The sequence below is a fragment of the Dendropsophus ebraccatus genome, chromosome 3 (assembly GCF_027789765.1).
Source record: "Dendropsophus ebraccatus isolate aDenEbr1 chromosome 3, aDenEbr1.pat, whole genome shotgun sequence".
Taxonomy (NCBI): Eukaryota; Metazoa; Chordata; class Amphibia; order Anura; family Hylidae; genus Dendropsophus; species Dendropsophus ebraccatus.
The window spans coordinates 97,910,220-97,937,487 of NC_091456.1; the positions used below are offsets into that span (position 1 = coordinate 97,910,220).

The 27,268-nt window shown below is 42.4% G+C and overlaps 1 protein-coding gene across 2 annotated transcripts in view; it reads left to right on the plus strand.

Moving 5' to 3' along the window:
- The window catches only part of CCDC124 (coiled-coil domain containing 124), a 38,430-nt gene extending 13,113 nt beyond the window's left edge, over window positions 1-25,317 (plus strand). For both annotated transcript variants that reach the window (XM_069964430.1, XM_069964431.1), the window contains exons 3-5: window positions 16,747-16,915; window positions 16,999-17,119; window positions 24,685-25,317. In XM_069964430.1, the coding sequence (XP_069820531.1) occupies window positions 16,747-16,915; window positions 16,999-17,119; window positions 24,685-24,886 (492 nt within the window). In that variant the 3' untranslated portion in view covers window positions 24,887-25,317. The remainder of the gene's footprint in view (window positions 1-16,746; window positions 16,916-16,998; window positions 17,120-24,684) is intronic.
- Window positions 25,318-27,268: the final 1,951 nt, after the last annotated feature.

Genomic DNA, 27,268 nt, shown 5'->3' on the forward strand with positions numbered 1-27,268 from the left:
GCGTATTGGCCCGGGATTGCTTAAAAAAAACAAATGTTATTGCGATCGTTTTAAGATCGCTTAAGGCCATCTCACACATAGAGTAAATTGTTGAAAGACTGTTTACACGAAGCAATCTGCAAATTTTTTGCCAATGACAATTTGAGAACTTGTTGAAAGATCAAAATGAACGATTTCGCTCGTCGTTTGATCGTTTACACAAGCCGATTATCGCTCAAATGCTGAAAATTTGAACGATAATCGTTCCGTGTAAAAGCACCATAAGACTTTCATTGGAGTGTACTCCTCTTTGCAACACGAATGAATTTGCTAGGAAAATAACTTTTTTTTTGTGTGCAAATGACTTAAGCTTGCTTGCAGTTAATGGCCCACATTTGTGATATAGTATCCCATTGAAAATGTTGATTCTGAAATTAAACTTAAAGGGGTAGTGCGGCGCTAAATAATTATTCACAGAATAACACACATTACAAAGTAATACAACTTTGTAATGTATGTTATGTCTGTGAATCGCCCCCTTCCCCGTGTCCCACCAATCGTGGCTGAGCACAGTTACGACGCGGCGGAGGGGGGGGGACGCGGCGGCAGCGATTCGTCCGTCCGAAGATGACGTTGTGGCACAAGATGGCGGATGGGCTCGACACGGATCAGGTAATGTATAATGCACCACACACTTCCGGGTACACGGGCGGGGGTGGTGGGACACTGGGAAGGGGGCGATTCACAGACATAACATACATTACAAAGTTGTATAACTTTGTAATGTGTGTTATTCTGTGAATAATTTTTTAGCGCCGCACTACCCCTTTAAGTTTATCTGACAAATCTGTTGGAAAAAACTCATTTATATTGAGCACTGTAATTACTAAATCTCAGAGCCACAGGATACATTGTTGGCTCCAAGTTATGTGGTACTGGCTTCCAGATTTTTTAGGGGTTGAATTATGGCACAGTATGTGATTTTTCTGGCCTGCCATGACACTTTTTTTCTAGCATCTAAGAGTTAAAAGAATTTAGGACATTTCACAGCTCAAAAAACTGAAGGTTTAACTAGGACACATTTGACTGCTGCAGGGCACCATTATAGCAGACAAATTGGTGTATTGTTTAGTCAGACTTGTATTCTAAGACTTTCTGGACTAGAGGCAAACTTAAGGGACAAGCATATTCTCTGGTCATTCAGGGGCTTACCAGTAAGAAGATGTTTTATCTCTATGCCCTCTGGGTTTTATCTTTAAATTCCCACAAATGCATTTTCTGCATTAAGAAAGCTTTCTCGATTTCCCCATTACCTTGTAGTTTTTTGTTGTTGCAAATGCTTTAGACTCTTAGAGAAAGGACATTGCCTATAGCTAAATAGACTTTTCCTCTTTCCCCCCTTATTCCATTCTTAAATAAGTAATCATTTGTTTCTATATCACTTAAACCAGATTCTTTAAATATTGTATTCAGTAGATAGCATACACCACTGTAAACACAGAATTTTACATAAGGGCTAGTTTATACGGAGTAAAAGAGGCAGAAGTTCTCAACGGAACTTTCTACCAGGAAATCCCACCAGCCTCAGTGGCATACAGACTGTCTATGGGAGGGCTTGCGCTCCTCCTCTCTCCGCTCAAAGAATTGACATGTTAATTCTTTGAGCGGAGAGGTGTGGAGGTGGGTAAGTTCTCCCATAGACAGTCTGTATAACACTAAGGCTAGCGGGGTTTCACAGCAGAGAGTTTCGTGGCGGGATTCTGCGGCGGGGAGTTATATCGCAGACTTCCGCCTTTTTTACTCCGTGTGAACTCCGTGTAAAAGATATCTTCTGTCCCAAGGATAGGGGATAACTAATGGTGGGGGCTGCGATCCCCACCTATCAAACATGTTAACAGAACAGCATCATGCATTGATCATGCTCTCATTCACTGTCTGTAAGGCTACTGAACATGGCCAAGTTCTGTGTTCTGCAGTGTTTGCACGCCAGGGACAATTGAGCTTTGTTCTCATAACTAGTGATGGTCCAAGAGGTCAGGCACCCTCTAATCAAACAATAATCTCCTATGCTGTTGACTGGGAATAACTTATAATAACCCATTTAGAGGGGTTATCCAGCATTAGAAAAACATGGCCACTTTCTTCCAGAGACAGCATGTCTCCAGTTTGAATGGGGTTTTGCAACTCAGTTCCATTGAAGTGAATGGAGCTTAATTGCAAACCTCTCCTGAACCGGAGGCAAAAATTGTGTTGTCTCTGAAAGAAAGTACCCTTTTTTTTTAAGCTGGATAACCCCTTTAACAAAGGCCCAAATGTTGGCATGTACAGCATGTATAGTCTAATAGGCTGCTTGTCTGTGTAACACTGACAGCCATAATACAGTGCAATGCAGTTCAACTACCACTTGGTCAGGTCCAAAAGAAAAATGTAAAAGAAAAAAAAAAATAATAGTGCATCTATTTATTTATCTAAAGGGAAGAATACGCCGCAGCTCTTCAGTACTGAAAAACTTAGGTGAAATTCCATGGGATAAAAGAAATTCACAGCAACATGCAGAACAAGCAGGGTCATGAAGTTTTGGTGAATACATTGTTACTGTGAATCACATGGAATAAATTTCATCTAAGTTTTTTTTTAGTACCAGAGTGCTGCGGGGTGTCCTGTTTAAATGCAACTGTTTCCTTGTCAGAATCTGTCTGCTGGCATCCATTCCATTAAGTTCAAGAGTTTTGTGCTGCTGATATGCTATACACATCTATTTATCTATCTATCCAACTATCTATCTCCCTTATACAATGCTTTAGTGTTTTAATAAGAACATAAAAAGAATGAGTGACATATACATTTTGGTGCCAAGTCCAAAGAGGAAGCCAGCACTGGATGACCAACTGTACCGCAAGGGACCAAACAACCACAAAGTGCCAATCGAGATATGCATACAAGGAGAAAGTAAAGTCACAGCAGAATCAGAGGCAGAGGTTTGGTCAAATGAAGCTGTATTTTTATCAACACTCTTAAAGTGCAACATTTTATCAACAATGCCTTTGTCAAACATAAAAGTGAATGAAGTTCACTGTGCAAGCAGTGATGAATAAGAATACAGCTTAATTTAAGAATACAGCTTAATAAAAAAGACCCGGGTATGTCACGACCCCGGCTGAAACATCACAAGCTAGTGGGATTTGGCCCACTCAGCCAATCAGTGACTGCAGCGGTGTGTCGCCCCAATCACTAAAAGGGGGAGGGGCATCCATCAGCCGAGTTGTGATGTAGCCGGAGGGAAGCTGAGAAGACAGCCGGCTGGGGTCCAGGAGTGGGATGCGGTGTGGCACAGGTATCTGGACAGGTGACTTTAACTTATTTTCCCCCTTCCCCGGCCCAAAATAATAATTTTGCCTCCCCCCGGATTTCTCATTTAGAAAAAATATTTTACAGCAACAAACCCTATGGTACATGAACATGTAAAGATAGGCCCATTAACAATAATATTGAAAACAAAACTATGCCTAGTAAGTAAAAGACACAAAATAAAGTCTATACTATAAGACGTAGCACAGTGAAATTAACAAATCGAGTATGTGTCCACTCCACAGCAACTCATAGCCTAAACGAAGGGAGGAACTAAATTTCTATAGTTAGAAGATAATTGTTATGGGTGAATTTATTTATTTTTTTTTACACACCATAACTAATATAGTGTGACCAAGCCTCCTCGTCCAGTATGCCAAAAAGACATGGCTTGGCTCACGGAACAGGCATGGACAGGACACCTGTTAATGTCTAAATAGATTCACTTCGAAAAGTAATAAGAGCAAGCCTATATCATATACCAAAAGTCATACTATATTGCTGTTTACATAGTGTGTATTCTTACATCTACAGCATGGGTTGTTGTTGGAAAAAAAGTGTTTTATAACATTAATTTGTGGGTATTTTACTGATTTAGAGGTGAAATTTTCGAACCATTTAGAAGAGGTGTAGGATACATTTATTTGAACTAATTTAACCCCTTCAGGACCGAGCAAATTTTAGTTTTTGCACTCATTGTCATCTTTTCCTCCTCCTGTTCAAAAATATAAATGGTTCTTAAAATTGCTCTATTACCATCATTACGCTTCTATCCTTTGGTCTATTTGTGAGGTGTAATTTTTTTTCCCGCCATTATCTGTACTTTCTATCAGTACCTTGTTTGCGTATATGTGACTTTTTATTACATTTTTTCTGGATTTGATGTGACAAAAAATAGCACTTTTTGCACTTTGGCCGCTTTTGTGCCATTTACCGTGTGAGATGAGGAATGTGATAATTTTATAGTTTGGGTGATTACGTACACAGTGATACTAAATATGTTTGTTTCTTTTTATTTATAAAATTGGAAAAAGGGGGGTGAGTTAATTTTTTATTAGGGAAGGGGATTTTATATTTTTATGTAAAAAATATTTTTTACACAGCAATTAGCAGTCCCTCTAATTGAGATCAATGCTGTGTATATAATAGAGCACTGATCTATTAGATTGGTGCTCTGTTGGTCTGGTCTGCTGCAGACCAGATCTATTGATTACGAAGCCGGGATCCGCATCATTCCAACGCTAAGGCTCGGCTGGGTAAGTTGAACCAGTCTCCTCTCCGCAATCGCAATCCATATACTAGACCACCATGGAGGGGGAGAAATAGCCATTTAAATGCAGCTGTCAGCTTTGACAGCTGCATCTAAAGGGCTCATTAGCGGGCGCAGCAATCGGACCCCGCCCGTTAACTGCTGCAGTTCCAGGCTATTAATAGCAGCCAGGATTGCGGCAGTTCAGAGTGGGGTTGTCGCAGGGCCCCCCTCTGAACTCCCCTACCCGACCCAGGACGTACAGTGCTCTATTGGCAGAAAAAGACCACTTGGTTCATCTAGTCTGCCCTTTAGATAATGACTTTCCTATTATCTCAGGATAAATATGTTACCAAGTTTAATGTATGATATAGGATTGATACGTTACCCAGTTTAAGGTACAGTGAAACCTCATTTTTTTTTCCCCCCCAGGAACATATTTATAATCCAAATGACTTGCATATAAAAGCAAATTTTCCCATAAGAAATAATTGAATGCAGATGATTCTTTCCACAAGTCAAAAATAATAAAGTGTTCTGTATCCGTAAAGAAGGGGTAATCGGTTAACTCTACCTGCACACACACAACTCCCCAGGTGGCTGCAGACATGCTGGTATTGGTGCCCTGCTGCCTAGAGTAGAAATTAGTGAAGGGGTTAATTCAGGGGTCAGAGAAAGACAGCAGTAATACACCATCCAGCGCCACATGTACATGTATGGAGTTACAATTGTTAAATTGTTAGCTTGTCTTTTAGAACGCTCTCAGACTCTCAGTTATTAGTAATCCAAAGTTTCACTGTAATTCTATGACACTGGGTTTTGCTACATAGCCAGAGCTGGAATTTCCCTGTTCTAATGAGTAGTTATATGCGTGGGGAGAATGGGCTTTCGAAAAGCTATTTCGGCATCCAAATAAAATTGAAAATGATTTTTTAAAAATGCACAATGCTACATGATTTTTCATAAAAAGTTCCTACAACAGAGTTGCTGCTACTATTGATGCCCTCTCCTGGAAGGCCAAGAGAAAAAAAACTAAACCAACCTTCATTGTAATGTTTCACTCCAGGTGATAGATGATACATGGAAATTGTGTACTCACTGGGGTCTCTTCTTTCCACTATCTCATTATACAGGGCAATTAATAAAATGGCTGGAGAATGAACTCCAGCCGAGCTCCTAAGAGACAAATCACAACTACCACATGACATGGAATGAAATAGAGCTTCCTGTAACTAATGAGTCTGGACTAATAAAGGGGGCGCTTTTCTCATAAGGACTGCAGTGTTTATGGCACATACCACGAGTTTAGATATGTGTTTATCATATTTGCCAGGAAACTTGCTCTTGCCATTTTTTTTCTTCTTTGTTGTTCCCTTCTGCTTGGGTACGTTTTTTTTTTTTCCAGCATTGAACATTGCTTACCAGATTACTCATGTCATCACTTCCTTTGTCTTCTTTAGGAGTGGAGCGTTTATTAAACACTTGATCAGACAGCTATAGAACTGGCATTAATAATTCAAAGGACACATCATTAAGTGTGCATAGCAATGTGACACCAAGATACAAAGAGAAGTTGAATCACTTTAAGTCTTCCAAACACAACATGCTTTATAAATGGTAATTTGTTAAATGCATCTCTGGAGTGCTTTACCAAAGTTTATAAAAGACCATTTTTTGGTTATTAAAAAGCATCTGTGGCTATTTTATTTTATATTTTCATAAATATTCTGAGGTTTTAATTAAAATTTTGTGTAGTATCTTTTGAACCATCTTTCTGAAAAATTTGTTTCTGTGTAAGTCTGGGAGGTTTTCTGTCTCTACAAGCCTTAAGGGCTTAAAGTGACACTGTCACCCCCTATTTGCATTTTGACTGCTCTCCACAGGTGTAAAGGGTAAAAATTTTTACTTTCATTACTTATTTTATGTTATACCTCATGGTGCTTGTTCTGGTAAAAAGTTGTTTTTATCACCTGTGGATTGGTGTGTATGTGGGCGGGGCCTCGCAGCCTATGGGCCACACCGCTCCGCCCCTATATAAATCAACAGGGGATGTGATATAAAGTTTGTAATATACATTCTTTATATATATATATATATATATATATATATATATATATATATATTCTCTATCATGCTTTAAATCAAAGTTGTACTTATCTGAAATCCAGGTCCAGTCTAATGAAGGCAGCTTTTTAGTCTTGTGTTGGTTGAAAAAAAAGAAGAGACCAAACACATGGGAAACATTTATGAAGACCGGTGTACAAGTACACCATTCTTAAAGAGGATGTACCTCTTTAATATGACCCACGGATAGAACGGTGCCGTCACGGGGAATCCAATGGCGTGGTCCATTTTTTTTAACTGCGGCCGGGTTCCCGTGTACGACGCCGTTCTATCCACGGGTACCGGGCTGGGGCTTAAGCACGGGAGGTGGGTCGAATCCCCTGCCCCTCTATGACGCGGCTCCGTTAATTCTAATGGAGCCGCGTCATAGAGGGGAGGGAATTCCCTCCCACTGGGGGCGGGGCGGCCCGTCTCCTGTGCTTCGGCCCCGTGGATAGAACGGCGCCGTATACGGGAAACGGGCCACAGTTAAAAAAAAAAATAGACCACGGAACCGGCTTCTCCGCTACGGCACCAATCTATCCGTGGGTCGTGTTAAAGAGGATGTGAAAGGACAAGTGCCATGAAAATTTTTTTTTCAGTAATTGAAGCACATTACAAAGTTACATAACTCTGTAATGTGCTTCAATTACCTATTTGCCTCCCTTCCCTGTCTTTTCCCCCCTCCACCCCCCACCAGGAAGTGTGAGAAACTTACACAGACCTAATTACTGTCGTCACCGTCACCAGGCAGCTCCTTCTTGTGAGGATGAGTCACCAGCAGGAGGGCTGCTCTAGGTCCTGTTACAGCAGCCCCCCTTCCCCAGTCCAAGTGATGGCTTGCAGTTGTTCAGCCAATAAGAGCTGAGCAAGCGGAGTCACCTGACAAGGCAGGGGAGGGGGGAGGCTAGTGTAACAGGAGAAGGAGCTGAGAGAAGAGCTTGGTGACGGTGACGACAGTCATTAGGTCTGTGTGAGTCAGGACACTTCCTGGTGGGGGGAGGAGGGGGTAAAAGACAGGGAAGGGAGGCAGATAGGTGATTGAAGCACATTACACAGTTATATAACTTTGTAATGTGCTTCAATTACTGGGAAAAAGTTTTTCATGGCACTTGTCCTCTAAATAAAGCCCCGCCTGTACATAGTATCATGTATCAATCAAATGACTGCCTTCTCTATGAGCGCTCAAATTACCTGAGAAACACGAGACTTCCTGTGCCTAGACCCTTTGGGGAGATTTATCAAACATGGTATAAACTAAAACTGGCTCAGTTCCTCCTAGCAACCAATCAAATTCCACTTTTAATTCCACACAGACTCTTTGGAAAATGAAAGGTGGATCCATGATAACTTAGAAAAAAATAATGAATCTAAATTGCAAACTTGCTGTATATCATATCCCCTGCTGATTTTAGATTTTGAAAGTTATAACAGTGACACTTTAATGTAGAGAAAGCTGGTAAGTTTTGTAAGCAGGATGAGCTATTTTGTTCCATAAACAGATCAAATGAGAATGTTTACTAAAAGAGTAGTAGATGCTTGAAACAAACTTCCATCCGATGTGGTTGGTAAGTCTACAATAACAGAATTTAAACATGCCTGGATAAACATATATCTATCCTAAGATAATAAGGGAAATGCTTAAAGGGTAGACTAGATGGACCAGCTAGTCTTCTATCTTCTATGTTTCTATGTATGCAGTACGCAGCAATCTCTATAAAGTTGTAATTGTCTCTAATTATGGCTTCTGCGCCGTTTCAGTCCTTTGAACATCACTCCCATAAAGATGCTAGAAATCCGTAGCAGGGCTTCCACTCAGTCTCGCTCCTGCTCTGTACCCATTCCCATAGGAGACGTGGATCACATGTCCTCAGACTCTTCAGTGGGCCGGGCTAGTTACAAGTCTACTACTGAGACAGACCACACGTAATCCAGTCCAGTGGCATGAGTTATTACTCTTAGTCCGTATTGCTCCATAGCCTCGATCCCGCACATGCTTCCTGTGCATTCTCCCTTATAAGATCTGGTATAGAAACGGCTGCTTTTTATCCTTTTTTAAACTCCAGGGGCGGTACGCTGACTTAGAAAAAGTTGGCGCACAGCATGATGGAAGATGTAGATTCCGGGGCGGCGACATCCTTAACCCCTTCGTGCTGCAGCTAGTTTGGGCCTTAATGACCAGGCTAATTTTTCAAAATCTGACCTCTCTCACTTTATGCGCTCATAGCTCAGTGATGCTTTAACGTATGCTAGCGATTCTGAGATTGTTTTTTCGTCACATATGGCACTTTATGTTAGTGGCAAAATTTGGTCACTACTTTTTGTGTTTTTTGTGAAAAACATCAAAATATCATGAAAAATTAAAAAAATTTGCATTTTGTGAACTTTGAAATTTTCTGCTTCTAAAAAAACAAAGTCGTAGCACATAAATTAGTTACTAAGTCACATTACCAATATGTCTTCTTTATTCTGGCATAATTTGGTAAACATATTTTACTTTTTTAGGGTGTTATAGAAATTATCACATTTTCGTGAGTTTCGTGAAAGGGACCAGTTCTTTTTTTAAATGGATTTAGAAGTCTGGTATCCTGAAAACACCCATAAGTGACCCCATTTTGGAAACTACACACCCTAAAAAATTATAAAGGGTATAATGAGGGTATAATGAGCATTTTAACCCTACAGGGGCTGGAGGAAAGTATTCACAATTAGGCAGAAAAAAAATGGAAAATTAAAATTTTAAAATAATATATACGTTTAGATTAAAGTTTCTCATTTTCAAAAGGAACATGAGAGAAAAAGCACCCCAAAATTTGTAACGCATGTGTATGGGCACACAGCCGGGCTCAGAAGGAAGGGAGCGCCAATTGGCTTTTCCAATGCAGATTTTGCTGAAGAAGTTTCTGAGCGCCAGGTGCGTTTGCAGTGCCAATGTAGTGTCAGCAGAGAGAAAACCCCCCATAAGTCACCCCATTTTGGAAAGTGCACCCCTCAAAGAATTCATCTTGGTGTGTGGTGACCATTTTGACCCCACAGGTATTAGAGGAAAGCATTCAAAATTAGACAGTAAAAATGAAAAACTAAAATTTCTCCAATATTATGTTCTTTTAGTTTGAAATTTCTCAATTTTATGAGGAACAAGAGAAAAAAAGTACCCCAAAATTTGTAACGCAGGTTCTCCTGAGTAGAACGGTACCGCATATGTGGGCATAAACCATTGTATGGGCACACAGGAGGGCTCAGAAGGAAAGGAGCGCCAATTAGCTTTTTCAATGCAGATTTTGCTGAAGAAGTTTCCGAGCACCAGGTGCATTTGCAGCGCCCCTATAGTGTCCGCAGAGTAAAATCTCCCAATAAGTCACTCCATTTTGGAAAGTGCACCCCTCAAAGAATTCATTTTGGGGTGTGGTGAGCATTTTGACCCCACAGGTATTAGAGGAAAGTATTCAAAAGTAGACAGTAAAAATGAAAAACTCGAATTTTTCCAATAATATGTTCCTTTAGTTTGAAATTTCTCAATTTCACGAGGAACAGGAGAGAAATGTCACTCCAATATATGTAACACAGGTTCTCCTGAGTAGAACGGTACCCCATATGTGGGCATAAACCACTGCATGGGCACACAGCCGGGCTCAGAAGGGAAGGAGCGCCAATTAGCATTTTCAGTGCAAATTTTTCTGAAGAAGTTTCTGAGCACCAGGTGCGTTTGCAGAGCCCCTGTAGTGTCTACAGAATAGAATCCCCCCAAAAGTCACCCCATTTTGGAAAGTGCACCCCTCAAGGAATTTATCTTGGGGTGTGGTGAAATTTTTACCCCATATTACTCCTGAGTAAAACGGTACCTCATATGTGGGCATAAACCACTGTATGGGCACACAGCAGGGCTCAGAAGGGAAGGAACGCCAATTTACTGGAGCAAAACCGCAGCAAGTAATGGTTATTAGAATAGCGCAGTTACTAAAATAAAATGAGATTACAGGTAATGTGGGGTGGTTATGGGCAACCTGAGGTAATTACAGGTAATCTGGGGTGGTTACGGACAACATGGGGTGGTCACGGGCAACCTGCTGTGGTTACGGCAACCTGGGGTGGTTGCAGGCAACTTGTGGTGGTTACGGGCAACGTGTGGTGGTTACGGGCAACCTGCAGTGCTTACAGACAATCTGGGGTGGTTACGGGCAACGTGGGGTGGTTACGGGCAATGTGGGGTGGTTACGGATAAACTGAAGTTCTTATAGGCAATCTGGGGTGGGTACCTGTAATCTGGCATGGGCACCGCAATCTAGAGGGGGTCATTGGCAATTTGGGGTGGTCAGAGGCGACGTGCGGTGGTCAGAGGCATTGTGGCGTGGTCAGAGGCAACGTGCGGTGGTTACGGGTAATCTGGGGAGGGGTTAGGGGTAATTTGGGAGTAAACTGCAATTATTACTATAATAAAAAGTGTGTGTTTTATTTTTTTGTATGTTTGTCACTTTTTGTACTTTATACATTCATTTTCACTGTATTACTATGATTACTGTGATATTTTCTATCACAGTAATCATAGTTCAGTGACAGAGACCAAATTGGTCTCTGTCACTTTAAATTTTCCAGAGTTGGCTGGTTGTGAAGCGCATGCGCACTTTATAACCAGCCAGGACGTCGAGGAGGAAGGAGCTCCAGGATCAGGTAACGTATATGGTGAAGGGGGGGGGGGTGACTGGGGGATGGGGGTGACAGGAGGGGTGGGGGGGCGACTTGGGGGGTGGGGGGACATCACTTTTTATCCCCTGTCACCAATCATTCATGGTGACAGGGGATAAAAAGTGCCGGGATGCACGTGGCGCAAGCGATCAGCAGTATATAGTATATACCACTGATCGCTTGTACCGGGACCCCACAGGGGGGTCCCCGATCACTGCCCCATGCTCTCCGCTACCTCCGGTGGCGGAGAGCATGGGGTTTTCATTCATTTTAACTTTTCCATCGCTGTGAACAGACATTAGTCTGTTCACAGCGATGGCGGCGGCCATCTTGGAAATGATGGCCGCCGGGGGAGGGGGGTTAGTTATCTGGGCACTAGGGGGGTCTGATCTGGGGTCTGATATACACTTATTTCATCTCCCCCCGCCGTAGATTCACGGCGGGGGGAGATGAAAAGCGGCGGCACCGGTAATCCCCTTTACCGACGGCCGCCGCTATAACGTTAATAGCGGCGATCGTCAGTAAGGGGGGGGGGCCGGGACGGACCCCACACACTGCCCCAACCCCTCAGATACCTCCGGTAGCTGGGTGGATGGGGTGGGGGCTGTCCCGGCCCGCAGCCTTATTCTCTGCCATCGCCGTAAAAAGCTGATGGCAGCAGAATAAGGACCCTTAGTGACCGCCGTAAAAAGCCGTATCGGTGGTCACTAAGGGGTTAATATAGTCCCGGATGTCCAAAACGGAGCAATGAAGGCACAGAGAAGAGCAGGAGAGGTATAAAAAGGAGACCACCCTCAAAAAGAGACAGTTTCCCACAAGGAGACTTTAATAAATAATTTTACACCTCTAGTGTTTTAAATGGGCTCTGTCACTAAGTCAAATGGTTGACATGTCAAAAATTTTCACCAGTAGTGAGTCCTTTTAGGAGGATTCTGATGTTTTAAAAATTGTTTATATAATACTGGACCTGGTGCAGAAAAGAAAATATATATACAGTAGGGAAAATAAGTATTTGATAAACTGCAGATTTTGCAAGTTTTCCCACCTACAAAGAATGGAGAGGTCTGTAATTGTACACTTCAAAATAAAGTGGTATATAGATTATGCAGAGGATGCAGGGGTATTCTGCTCAGGTAAAATGCATGTTGAATAATCCCCCCTCCTGGAGACCAACAATTCGTTCCACACTTGTTACTTTTTCAGCCCCCTTTCCCAGTTCTAAACTTGCTGCTTTGTGCTAAAGACACAGAAAACTGTGTATGAGCTTCCAGTTTCCCCCTCCTCCCCCCTCCCTCCCTTCTAAGATGGCTCATGTAAAAACATACTCTTGACCTCAAATTAACACTCCAGGTATTACTGAGTGCAGAATTAGCCAGCCAGGGACACTTTTTACACGAGCTATCTCTGCTGAAGGGAGTGTGGATAAGGGGGAGACAGAGAGAACAGCCCACACACAGTTTTCTGTGTCTTCAGCACAAAGCAGCAGTCTCAGAACTGGAAGAAGGAAACTGAAAATGTAATGACAAGTATTTGATCTGTGGAAGAGGAGTGGAATAACCTTTAAGCCAAACAAAGCAAGGCTACAGTCACACGTTCAGTAGTTTTTTAGTATCATATATCATGTCCACAATTTTCAGTTTGTGATCCACAAAAATGGGTCTGTATTTTTTTGCAGATCCGTAAAAGTGTAAAGGGAATGGTTAAAATGATGAAACTAGCTAGATCCGTATTTTTTAGGAATCTTTGCAAAAAATACAGAACCAATGGACTTCTATTGGTGTGTCTGTGCCGCAATAAAAGGGAATCTGTCAATACCTAGGCCCTACCACTGGTGCTGACAGTGTGGTTGTCAGTGCCCCAGTGAGCATGTTACATTTTGATAATTTGTCCGTGGAGTAGATTTTGTGCAGTCTGCTGCTGTAGTGAAGAGTCAATAGGGAGTTGTGGCTCAGCGTTTGTGCCTCATTATAGCATGCCTGACCACTCCTTCTTCCTCCCTTTTCTTCACAAATAATCAATGCTGCCCAGCCTCCTGCTTATTCATCTGTCAGTTCTCTAAACTGGAGAACTTATTAGGGATTTGTGTAAACCTATGATCTTTCTTTGTTGTGTATGTTTGGTAATGTTTTTAAAATTATATAAAATAAATGTCAGAAAAACCCTTCCAGTGCAGCTAGTAGGGTGTTTTTTGCATCCATTTCACTGTACCCATTTTAGTACGTTTAATTTTAACGTACAAAAAAAAATGTGGTACGTTAAAAAACTGATCTGATTCATCAGGTTGTTTTTTGGTTTTTTTTATAATGTAAGTCAATGGAAAACAGATGCTGCCATATGGCATACGACAGCATCTATTTTTACATCAGTTTTTTTCCTTTAAATGTTTACAGTCATCCCCCAACTTACAATAGCCTCAAGACCTTTCTGGACCATCGTAACGTGAGACCAGACTCAACTTACAATGCTATGGACAGTCAGGGTCTGCAGCACATGTAAATAACTAGATGATTGACCAGTGAAACTGGCTGTTTTACTGGTAAAACCCCAGTATTACTGAAATGCATGCACTGGTTGGCTGTCTAGTAGTGATTGTCTAGAGTATTGTGTGATACTACATGTCCTGTGCTGCTCTTTACCTGTGCCAGGATGAGCTGCTCCTTTGGGCACAAGGTGAGGGCAGCTTCATTTGGGAACCTGTGTGATCTGTACAGGACCATGAAGAGGCTCCCATCTTCTACTTAGAAAGTCATTTACAGTCTCAAGTAGCTTTTTCTGACTGTATATGTAAGGACTTGCTTTATCCATTTTATTATCTGCTTATTTTCCTTTTATATCTTGTTTTTCTCTCATTTTAGGGTGACATTTTAGGGGATTCAGAACAAATTACCAGTTTTCCATTAAATGGTCTCAACATACAATGGTTTTAACATACAATGGTCGTCCTGGAACCAATTAATATTGTATGTTGAGGGACCACTGTACTAGCCAAAGACTAGGTTGATGTATTTTTTTTTCTGTCTAACCTGTACGTTCAAAATGTATACTGGTGAATAGTCCTGCACATATTTCTACTTGTGGGCAGCCTGAGAATGGAGGTCAGAGGTTATTAGGGCACCTGCGATGATGCATCAATGTCCTGTATCCTGCTTAACCCTTTCTGTGTTGTAACATGAAAGTGAACTTTGTACTTTGTCACTTACATGCTTAAGCAAAGAAAGGTTTACTCAGCAGGGCACAAGGTATTTCTGCTTTTTTGCTTCTGCACTACCATCCTCCACATCCGATGACGTGTTTGTTTTTTTATCGGATTTTCATAAAAAAAAAAAAAAAAAGTTAGCCTTCCTAAGGGCAAATTATTTGAATTCAATTAATTGCCCAGTACTACAGATCTGTTTGGCCACATGTTGAACACATGTTTCTGTATGTTAAAATTAAATGTATGGAAACAATGAAACAGATGGGACAACGCTTGTTTCAGTAACACTTATTTTATTTTGCTGTATTTTTTTTTTCGAAGGGCCTGTTTACACTACACTACAGTGTGAACAGGCCATAAAGTATTTTAAGGTACAGTGTACATTTCTGCAGTGCAGTAGAAAGTGTTAAACAAAACATAGAAAAGCGTGTGTTTTTTTGTCATAGTAAAATAATTACAAGACCTTGTTACTTTAAAGTGCATATTGCCTAGCATCGGCAGACCTCACAACTTGCTTCCAGCTGTATGTCCTCCTTGAGTGATTGTCCTTGGCCTCTACCATACCCTGCAAATGACATCTGGTCTTGCTAAAACTGCTTTGCCTGCACTTCACTTTCTCTTCTGCACCATACTAATGAGGTTTAATACGGAGATTGAAGTAATATGAATAACCTAAAGATATGCTTTATAGGGATTGTATGGCATTTTAAAACTAAATGAAAAAGTGAAAATCTGTAAACGTAATTTTTAATTATTTATTTATTTTTTTTAAACCTACTTACCTTACCAATGATTTGCCACTCCTGTTGTGAGCTTTCTGGATCACCCAGCTGGTATCTGTTTCTAAGTTCATCTTGATATAACATTGGAGATGTGACTGCAGCAGCTAATCCTCTGCTGCAACCAGTCTCATCTGTAGTCAGTAAAAGCCAGTCACATGTCTTGAGCAACCAAGAAGAAAAGTCTGGAAGGGGGTTTTAAAACCGGAGCAGCAGGAGACCTGTGGGTGAAATATGTCTTATTTTATCTTAGCAGTCTTTTAAAAAAAATGAAATTGACATACAAGCCTTTTTTCTTTTTCTAAGATTTATTTGGGTTTCTGCCATTAAAACGTTGCAGACAGCAGGTACATAAACAAACGGCAAGGGCATCACACACTACATCCAGGCAACTACCCTGTGCCTGAGTGCTGTGAAACACCATAAAATCATGCATTGGTCATGGTGCCAAGTGGCAGCGCCAGGCTCTGAAAGCTGTTGTCTAATGCATTGCTTTAATAAAGTTGTTATTATTATTATATGTATTTTGTAATATTGTTTGTAATATAACTTCATTAAAGAAGAATTATTGACTTGGCAAGTTTGTGTAAAAAAAACCTGCTGATATCCTCCCAGCAGCTCTTTAACTCACGTTGCCAGTGTTGTTCATTTTTCTGTGCGTCACGGCGTTCTTGAGCATTTTTATCAAACAAGATATGAAAATCAATCTCTAAGGAGCACTGGGGTCACTGCCCAGGCGCCCAGAGCACCCTTCATGGCCTGCCAAGCCCACCCCGCCCACTATGTATATTTATATATGCAAAGTAATGGCGCTCATAAGCGCATGTGCAAGGAAAAGCTCACATAGGGGACGGGCTGCTTCTGGCGCATGCACGGTCACAAACTCCAATACTATGCGTATATAAATATGCAGAGTGGGGAGAGCGGGCAGGGCGGGCCGAGGGGAGTGCCCACTGTGCTCCTAAGGTGGCAATTTGAATATCTTCGTAAAGGGCTGCTTGGGGAGAAAATTTTTGTTAATAAATCGATTTTCTGTTGAGTGGCAGCAGTGAGAGGTGACACAGTGCTGTCTAAGGCTTGCAGTTCTTGGACCCCTGTTCTGGTGAAGCCCTGCTGCACAGAGCTATAGAGGGCAGAGTCCCGTTCCCCCTGTGAACTGTATGTATGTAATTTTTTTTTTCTTATACAGTCCCTGGGGATTCTGAACTTAATTTCCCAATTTCATTTTACCAAAACTAGAAGTAGGTTAAAACACAGAAAAGGTTTTGAATCTTTCCATTACACCAGTTGATGGGATCTTTTACTTCACATATTAGTCTGTTGGGTTTGTATAAATTGATCAAAATGTGGGCATTTCTACTACCAGTCATAAAGCTTTCACTCATGCCAAACATCATTCATTTTGTCAGGAAGAAAAGGAAAAACGTCGCCTAGAGCAGCTGGAGAGAAAGAAGGAAAGCCAACGCTTACTAGAGGAAGAGGATGCCAGGATAAAGAGTAAACAAGCAAAACCTGCACCCACAAAAGTGACACGTGCACAGATAGAAGAAACTCTTAACAAAGAAGATGATGAGAAAGGTAACAGGAAATTTTAAGAAAAACATGTTCTACTTTCTTGTTAAAAAAAATACATTTAACAATCTGATATTCACTCTTCTCAGCCACTGTTGAAAAGCCGAAAACACACCTCGAAATGCCGCTGGAAGAAAATATAAATCGCCGAGTGCTAGAGGAGGGAGAGGTTGAAGCGCGTTCTGTAGAAGAAGCCATTGCTGCACTAAGGTTGGTAGCAAAACTATTCCATTACAGTTATTAACCCCTTAACGACCCCGGGCGTACATTTTTGCCCCCGAAGTCCGTGCCTTAACGCAAATGGACGTGAATGTACGCCCGCGGTTTCCCCGATCGCTGTGTGTACACACACAGAGATCGGGAAGATGGCCTGCTATAATGTATAGCAGGCCATCCTAGCTTGTCCCTGTACGGGGATAACTTTTATACCAGCACCCCCTTTTCCGGTCCCTCGCCGCCCGAGCTACTGTAGCTTGCAGCACGATCCAAAAATATCAGAAGCAGTAATAAAGCCCTAATATTTGGCAGCCATGGAGCGGACCCAGCGCTTCTGGATATGAAGGACCCCGTATCGCACCAGGACAACATTTTCCAGGTGACGTCCCCCACACTGGAGAACAGGAGACCCCAGAAGAAGTGCAGAGTGTGGAGTAACAGGGGGATCAGGAAAGACACCATTTTCCAGTGTGACACCTGTCCTGATCACCCCGGCCTCTGCATACTGGATCGCTTCAAGGCGTACCACGCGTCATCGGAGTTATACATTTTCTAAATTCTGTCCCTTATTCCTATTTTAGGGGTCACATTGATCCAGGGATTATTCTGATTGCCATTATGGAGTCGGGAAGGAATTTTCCCCCTGTGATGAGGCTACTGTCGTCTGCCTCACGAGGGTTTTTTTTTTGCCTTCCTCTGGATCAACACAGGTTAAATTTGATGGACACCTGTCATTTTCAACCTTATAAACTAATAATTAATAATCGTCCCTTTTCCCCAGCTAAATAGGTATGGCCACCATTCCCATTAGAGGATGCCATGATGCAATTACAAAGCCTCTGTGCGGCCAGGACAGTAGAAACCCCCCACAAGTGAACCCATTCTGGAAACTACACCCCATAAGGAATCTAACAAGGGGGCAACGGGGATATGACCCCCTAGTGATGGGCACATTTGTGCTGTGAAAATGAAAATAAAATGGTATTTTTTATTTTCACAGCACATGTTCTACACATGTGCCCATCACCAGTGGGGTCCATATGCTCACTGCACCCCTTGTTAGATTCCTTATGGGGTGTAGTTTCCAGAATGGGGTCAGTTGTGGGAGGTTTCTACTGTCCAGGCAGCACAGGAGCTTTGTAATTGCGACATGGCCTCCATTCTCCATTCCAGCCTCTAAATGGTGCTCTGTCCCTTTGGTGGCTTGCCCTGTGCCCATATGGCACATTATGTCCACATGTGGGGTATTTTCGTACTCAGGGGAAATTACCCTACACGTTTTGCATTAATTAATGTCCTTGTGGACATGGAAAAAATCAAGGCTAGACCAACATTTAGTGTAATTTTTTTTACATTTTTACACTAAATCATTGATCTTGTCTTGATTTTTTCATTTTCACAAGGGGTTAAAAGATAAAAAAAAAAACACAAAACGTGTAGAGCAATTCCCCCTGAGTACCGAAATAACCCACATGTGGACATAAAGCGCCATGTGGGTGCAGGGTAAGCCTCCAAAGGGAAGTAGTGCCATTTGGCTTTTGGAGGCTGGATTTGGCTGGAATAGATTTCGAGGGCCTTGTTGCATTTAAAAGGCCCCTGTGTTGCCAAGACAGTTGCAACCCCCCCACAAGTGACCCCATTATGGAAACTACACCCCTCAGGGAATGTAACAAGGGGTGTAGTGAGCATATGGACCCAACTGGTGACGGGCACAAATGTGGAACAATGTGGCGTGAAAATAAAATATTACATTTTTTACACTATAATGTAAACACACAAAAACACACAATTTGTAGAGCAATTTCCCCCAAGTCCGTAAATACCCCACATGTGGACATAAAGCGCCATGTGGGCGCAGGGCAAGCCTCCGAAGGGAAGGAGCGCCATTTGGATTTTGGAGGCTGTATTTGGCCAGAATGGATTATAAACGCCATGTCGCATTTACAGAGCCGTCGTGCTGCCAAAACACTGGAAATCCCCCACAAGTGACCCCATTCTGGAAACTACACCCCTCAAGGAATCTAACAAGGGGTGCAATGAGGATATGGACCCCTTGATGATGGGCACATGTGTGCCATGAAAGTGAAAAAAATGAAAATTTTTACGTCACATTGTTCCACATTTATGCCCGTCACCAGTGGGGTCCATATGCTCACTGCACCCCTTGTTAGATTCCTTGAGGGGTGTAGTTTGCAGAATGTGGTCCCTTGTGGGGGGTTTCCAGTGTTTTTGCAGCACGAGGGCTCTGTAAATACGACATGGCCCTTGAAATCCATTCCAGTGAAATTCAGCTTCAAAAAGCCAATTGGCGCTCCTTCCCTTTGGAGGCTCGTCCTGCGCCCGCTTGGCACTTTATGTCCACATGTGGGGTATTTCCGTACTCTGAAGAAACTGCACTACACGCTTTGTGTTTTTTTTTTTTCCTTTTATCCCTTTAAGAAAATGAAAAATTGAAGGCTAGAACAACGTTTTAGTGTAAAAAATAATTTTTTTCTTTTTTCACGCCACATTGTTCTGAAAATCTGTGGGGTCCAGATGCTCACCGCACCCCTTGTTACATTCCTTGAGGGGTGTAGTTTTCTAAATGGTGTCCCTTTAGGGGTGTTTTTTAGGTTTTGCACCCCAGAGCCTCTGCCAACCTGAAGTGGTACAGTCAAAAATGACCAAATAAAACAGGCGTTGAAATTCACTAGGCGCTCCTTTATATCTGAGGCTTGTGGTTGCGTCAAATAGCGCATTAGGGCCACATATGGGGTATTTCTATAAACTGCAGAAACGGGGCAATCAGTATTGGGGTGCATTTCTCTGGTAATAAGTTTATAATTATGAAAAATATTGGATTACAATAAAATCTCTTCACAGGAAATTTTCAAATTTTTTACACACTTAGCTTTTATTTCTGTGCCTTCCCTTAAGGGTTAAAAAAACTTTCTGGATATGCTTTTGCAGAGTTTAGGGGGTGCTGTTTCTGAAATGGGGTGCTTTGTGGGGCTTTCTAACACACAGTCCCCTCAAATACACTTTAAACCTGAACAGGTCCCTAAAAATATCAGATTTTGAAATTTTACAGAAAATTTGGAAATTTAAGCTTTCCATTGTCTAAAAAAAATGAAAGATAGTTTAATAAATGCCGCCACCATAAAGTAGACATGTTGCTAATGCTATTTAATATATAATTTATGTGGCGTAACCATTTTCTGTATAAGCAGAAAAGTTTCAAAGGTGGAAAAATTTTTTACAATTTTTCACGTTATTTTGGATTTTTTCATAAAGATTCATTATACTCCAATTTACCAGAAATGTAAAGTACAATATGTCACGAGAAAACAATCTCAGAATCAGACGGATAGGTAAAAGCATCCTGAAGTTATTAATGACTAAAGTGACACAGGTCATATTCATAAAATTTGCCTCTGTCCTTAAGGCCATTTTAAGCCCGGTCCTTAAGGGGTTAAGGAGTACATATTTGCTTACTTATTAGAATAAAGGTTTTATAGCAGAGGAATTTGCATATCTCGAAGATAATTGCCATTTTTATTTTATCACAAAACTTACCAAACTGCTTTCAATTCACAAAACGTTTGACATATTAGACTACAAACCCTGTCTCTTGTAACAGGGTGGAGAGAACAGCAATCATGGAATGAAGCACTCAACTAAGAGGTTCTCTAACGTGGTTCTAGTAATTTTCGAGAGGCCTAAGGATTGTCGGGGTATCCAATTCTTTATGGTTAACAGACTTGCAAGCTCTGTAACATCCCTCCAAATTATAGTGTCTATATTATATGGTACAGCAGTCTGGCAGACATAAAATCTCCTTCCAGTATTTTGGGGCTTTCAGGCAATCCCATGTTTAATGAACAAAGTTTGCTTCAGGGACTTCACATCTGGGACACCTTGAGTTTTCCCTACATGCTACGCTAAAAGTCAAGGAGGGAAGTGATACAGCCCTTAAAGGGGTTGGCCACTTTATAGTAGAATTGCTCAGTGTACAGTATTAGTAAGTGTAGGCACAGCCCTTACTGACAGCAGCTCCCTGTGTACCTCATAGAGCTAATATCAGACTCCCGTCCTCTAGGCTGTGCTGCCTTGCTCTGTGGTATTTCTGTCCATAAGATGGCTGACATGGAGGAGCATGTGACCATACCCCGCCCCCATTGTTCTCCACAGACATATACAGGCTCAGTGGTGGACACTGGGGGGCAGGGCATGGTCACATACTCCTTCATGTCGGCCGTCTTTTGGACAAAAACAACCCAGAGCAGGGCAGCACAGCCTGGAGGAAGGAAGTCTTATTTTAGCTCTATGAGGTACACAGGGAGCTGCTGTCTCTGTATATACAGTGAGTACATGTACTAATACTGAACACTGAGCAGTTTTATTATAAAGTGGCCAACCCCTTTAAATTTAAAATTGAACCAGCCTATGATTGTAAAGTAACTATCACAGCACAGACAGAGGGCTAAGGGTGCGTTCAAACTAAGAAATCTGGGCTGATAACCCGCCGCGGATTTCGCCACTCACCCTGCTTGCATCTGTGCCCGTGCCATAGACTCCATTCTATGGTCAGGCAAATTCCGAGGTCCGTCCAGAGAATCGACGTATTAGGTCATGTTCTTATTATGTCTACCAGCATGTGTAACCTTTTAGCTATATTGCTTTTGTCAAGTATATGCCGTGCCGGAGCGACTCATAACAACGCAGGCGCACAGGCGTGGCAAAGCTTCTTGTTCTATGCTACTATGTCAGTCTGTATCTTCACTGGCGTCTGGGAGCTGTCATTTCTGCAGTAAAAAAAAGGAAAAAAATTTGGTCAGCTCTCTCATTTCTGCAGTGCAAGGGTTGTGACAGTCACTACAAAGTAAAGCTTGTACATCTCAAACCTGAGATACCTAATGGACCACAACTGTTGCCAGTTGCTTTAAACCAAGTTTAAAGCAGTACCAGAGGTGGTGATATATTAAAATCTTGGTCTTCTAAAAAAAAGTCTTGCATTAACTGAATTATCAGTATTTTCAGTAATTACCTTGTGCCACTCCTACACTTATTCTCTCGATTTTTTTTTTGTCATAAAGTCCATAAAGGAACATACCTTTGGGTCTGGGTTATAGTTTACGCACACTCAAATACTGGCTGTAATACCCAGGAGAGGGACTATTTTCAAAGCAAATGTACCATCAGGTACATCACTTTATGTTTTATCACTTAATGGATCAGCATGGGGATGCCAGTGACACAGTCCTTTTTAAGGACTGCTTCCCACGCACAGCACTGGTCTTTTCAGGAGCACCGGCCCGCACCGGAGCACTGGGGGGACAGGCCCACCAGCCCCCAATGTGAAAAAAAACCCTCCCCTCTGTGACGCCGCACCATTCATTCTAATGAATCGTCACACTGGGAGCTAGCGAGCCTGCCCCCAATGCTCCAGGGCGGTCTGGTGCTCCTGAAATGACTGGCTCCGTGTGCGAGAGGCAGGCAGCGGTTCCAAAAAAGAGGACCACACCACTGCTGATTCATTAAGGTATAAAACACAAAGCGATGTACCTAATGGTACAATTGCATTGTCTTTTATGCAGAGAAGCTAGTCCTTACTGAACTGCTGGTCCACTTTCTCTTTCCATGCAAATATGGAATGCTTCGACTGCAAAGCAATAGGTTGCCTTGTAGTTCCAGGATGCCAGTATGTCCAGGTACACATTTTTGAGAGGAGGGGAGGCACAGAGAGATGGCACCTGCAACATATACATATATACACAAATATGTCATGTGATGCATGTTCACTTCTACATCTACCCTTATAGGTTAAGGCAGTGCTTCCCAACCTTTTCCACCTCGGGGCACACCTTGGAAAAAGAAAATTTCCTCGGGGCACCCCTACTAAATAATGTTCTACAAAATAAGAAAACCGTCATACAGTGACTCAGAGGTGACGTCTTCTTTGATCTGAGGAGTCACTTTCCCTTTTCCTCTCCGCCATGATGATTTCTTCCAGCTACTTTTCATCTCTTCAGAACCTGCAAGACAAACAATTTAGGCTCCGCACATTTCTAGCAACTTCCTATCCTTTCTCCCTCCTGTAGGCTCCCAAAGTAACTGTGCTGTTTGGTGTTATGTGCAGTAAAGCGAGTAGGAATGTGGGATGCCCCCTGTATGTACAATCCCCTGCTGTGCCCCCATGAGCTAATAATGCCCCCAGAGGTGCCCCCATGAGCTAATAATGCCCCCAGAGGTGCCCCCATGAACTAATAATGCCACCAGAGGTGCCCCCCATGAGCTAATAATGCTCCCAGAGGTGCCCCCATGAACTAATAATGCCCCCAGAGGTGCCCCCCATGAACTAATAATGCCCCCATATACTAATAATGCCCCCAGAGGTGCCCCCATATACTAATAATGCCCCCAGAGGTGCCCCCATATACTAATAATGCCCCCAGAGGTGCCCCCATGAACTAATAATGCCCCCTGCTCTGCCCCTTAAAAAAAACAAACCTCCTACTTACCTAATCCGCGCTGTGGCTGCAGGCAGCAGCTCTCCTCCTCCTCTTCGGGCTCCATCTTGCGAGCCACGGGGACGGGACTTCCGGCAGGCGTGATGACGTCACATCATCACGCCTGCCGGAGAGGTCACGTCCCGGCCTCCCATAGGCTGCTGGTAAGTGCCGGCGGCCTATGGGAGTGAATATAGGAGCAGGACACTGACACTTCCTGCTCCTATATTCTGCTTACCTTAATGTTCTGCCCGCTCATAGTGCGGGCGGAACATGAAAGTGATCCGTGCATCCCGAGAAGCTGTGCAGCCGCAGCTTCTCTGGATGCTTAAAGAGACAGCGCACATTTCCCACCGGGATCCCGCGGCACCCCTGGCGGGTTCTCCCGGCGCACCAGTGTGCCGCGGCACCCCGGTTGGGAAACGCTGGGTTATTGTAACATCTAATGCAGAGTTGAACAGCAGTCAATAAATTGAGTTTGCATTTTTGGTGCTTTATTTTCAAAATTACGGGAATTTCTTTAATGTTTCAGACCCACACCTGTCCTTATACAGGCTCATGCCGACTTTTTCTCAGCACTCTTGCTCACTGTTTGTCTACAGACGCCAGTTTCCATAAGATTCTGCTGTTAGTCCTCTTGAGACTAATTTATAAAGGTATCTCCAGTTATGGTGCTGACTCCATTTTTCACCCAAAGTGAAGGCTGGGAGAGTGGTTTGTACAATTTCTTAGGCAACCAGAAGAGGGAAAAAAATATGTTTTATGTTAGATTCTATGGGACATACATAGTGGCTGTCTGAATGGGGACACATTTTATTTTAACACCTAATACTGTTTTGGGTGGGTATACTGAGATGCAGTGTATGAAAATTGTTACAGGGACTTTACAGAAATATGTATGTTTCATTGTGTTTTCAGATTTTAGATCATGCTTCAATAGGAACTTTCATTTGCATGTAGCATAAGAATAATTTCTATTAGGGTATTCTATATTGGAGTTTTCTTTTTTCCTCCCAATCCATTCCCCTGTAAACATCTTTATGATGATCTGTGACCTCTTTCTACCCACAGTGTCAGCAAAGAGCTTGACCGCCATCCTGAACGTCGAATGAAAGCAGCCTTTACAGCATATGAGGAAGAAAATCTGCCGCGCTTGAAGCAGGAGAATCCAAACATGAGGCTTTCCCAATTAAAGCAACTTTTGAAAAAGGAATGGATGAAATCTCCCGAAAATCCCATGAACCAGAGGCATTCTGTCTACAATGCCCTCTAACCAGTAGTAATTTGGATGTATATCTTGAGATGCTTCAACAGCTGGGCATACCTTACAGAAAGTCAAAAGCACTTGTAGGACATCTAGAATGTATATTGGTTGTCAGATCTTGTGGGGGAACAGGACCGTTTTGGTATTGGTTTTTATTTCAAGTGTTATGATTTAACAATCCAAAATGCTGCATGTGCCAAAGCCTGGCTGACGAAAAAAAAACAACTTTGGAAATTAAATTGGACTAGATTAATAATAAGCTTCAGGGTTCCTTTTTATTTTGTTGTGTAAGTTAAAGACTCCAGAATTTCCCATGAAAAATAATGATTTGCGGTGACTTGCGTAATTCAACTGCCATACATTATGTATTGTTCTTCAATAAATATGTTAGTTAATATTTACCTAACAATGGGGCTACACTATAAAAATTCAGAACTGTCCGTCACAGATTTATTGTTTTTTGTTTTTTTGTTTTCATTTTTTTTTTTCATTAATAACAAATTCATAGTTGCAATCTCATCTGACTCTGTTTTACTAAATCTAAAAATTGAATAAGGGGTCATTCACATGTCTGTACACAACTGTGTCAGTACACCAGCGTGAACTTTTAAATTGTTTAGGAGCTCCCAACATCAAAATTAATATGATGCTGGGAGCTCCCAGGTCCAGTCTGCAGAACACCTTCCTTGTACAGACTGAATTCTTTGGATCTGTGAATTACTACTGTAATGCAATTCTTAGAAAACCTACCTTCTCCCTCCTTATGTCAGTTTTACCTATATTTCATCACTAGACCATGTTAGTAATTGTAAGCTATATAGTGCTTTATGTCATGTCCAGTACAAGATTATTCCCTTTGATTCTTCTGGAATCATTGATCATAACATTCTTTACTTGCCTATCTAGTCATCCTGCTACATTTGAAACTTATGGTGCATAAGCTACTGTAAAAGTAATTTAGCAACATGCAGTTCAAGAGGAAGCAAAGGCAACATCTGCAAAGAGTTTGTATGTTCTCTCTGCGTTTGCGTGGGTTTCCTCCCACACCCAAAGACATACAGCTAGGTGAAGTGCTGCGGAATATGTGTGCGCTGTACAAATAAAAAATAAAAAAAAAAAACATTAAAGCATTCTATGCTGTGAATTAAGAGACTTTGGGGAAATTTTTAAAGCATTCTTACTGTAAGAATGTTCATTATTGCCCCTAGCAACCAATCACAGCTCAGCTTTTATTTTACCAAAACTCATGAATATTTGAAAGCTAAGCTCTGATTGGTTGCTATGGGTAGCATATGCAAAGAAGGGGTCCGTGGAGCCTCAGTTGCGAGTCTCAAAACACAGGAATAGCGAGATATCCCTCTCTCCAGAGAAAGAAGCCCGTTGCCAAGGGGTGCCTCCTAGTGGGAAGAGCACCAAACCACCCTGATACGTAGTCCTTCAGCTCCTCACTCTGTTGCGAGCTTTGGGACCTAAATAGGGAAACACCAGGGAGGTCCCTGTAAGTTAAAGTCTAACTCTGTGGCGAGTATAACGACATAAGAGAAGGGTTACCAAGGCAGGCATCCATCCACAAACTGCAGTTTCAGGGTATTTGCCCCTCGTCAGTGTGGAGTAGGATTCTGGCTACCGGGGACAATGAAAAATAGACCAACAAAACACAACATTCACTGAACTCCGGGAGAACAGCGAAAAAATCCAATGGAGTACTCATTACGAGGCTCCACTGAATGTTCCCTACAAAATTTGAATATGCAGAGAAGGGGTCCGTGGAGCCTCAGTTGCGAGTCTCAAAACACGGGAATAGCCAGATATCCCTCTCTCCAGAAAAGGAAGCCCATTGCCTAGGGGTGCCTCCTAGTGGGGAGAGCACCAAACCACCCTGATATGTAGTCCCTCAGGTCCTCACTCTGTTGCAAGCTTTAGGACCTAAATAGGGAAACACCAGGGTGGCCCCTGTAACGAGGGGCAAAAACCCAGAAACTGCACTCTGTGGATGGATGCCTGCCTTGGTAACCCTTGTCTTATGTCGTTATACTCGCCACAAAGTTAGACTTTGACTTACAGTGGCCACCCTGGTGTTTCCCTATTTAGGTCCCAAAGCTCGCAACAGAGTGAGGACCTGAGAGACTACGTATCAGGGTGGTTTGGTGCTCTCCCCACTAGGAGGCACCCCTTGGCAATGGGCTTCCTCCTTTGGAGAGAGGGATATCTCGCTATTCCCGTGTTTTTGAGACTCGCAACTGAGGCTCCACAGACCCCTTCTTTGCATATTCAAATTTTGTAGGGGACAATCAGTGGAGACTCGTAAATGAGTACTCCATTGGATTTTTTCGCAGTTCTCCCGGAGTTCAGTGAATGTTGTGTTTTGTTGCTATGGGTAGCAGCTAACAT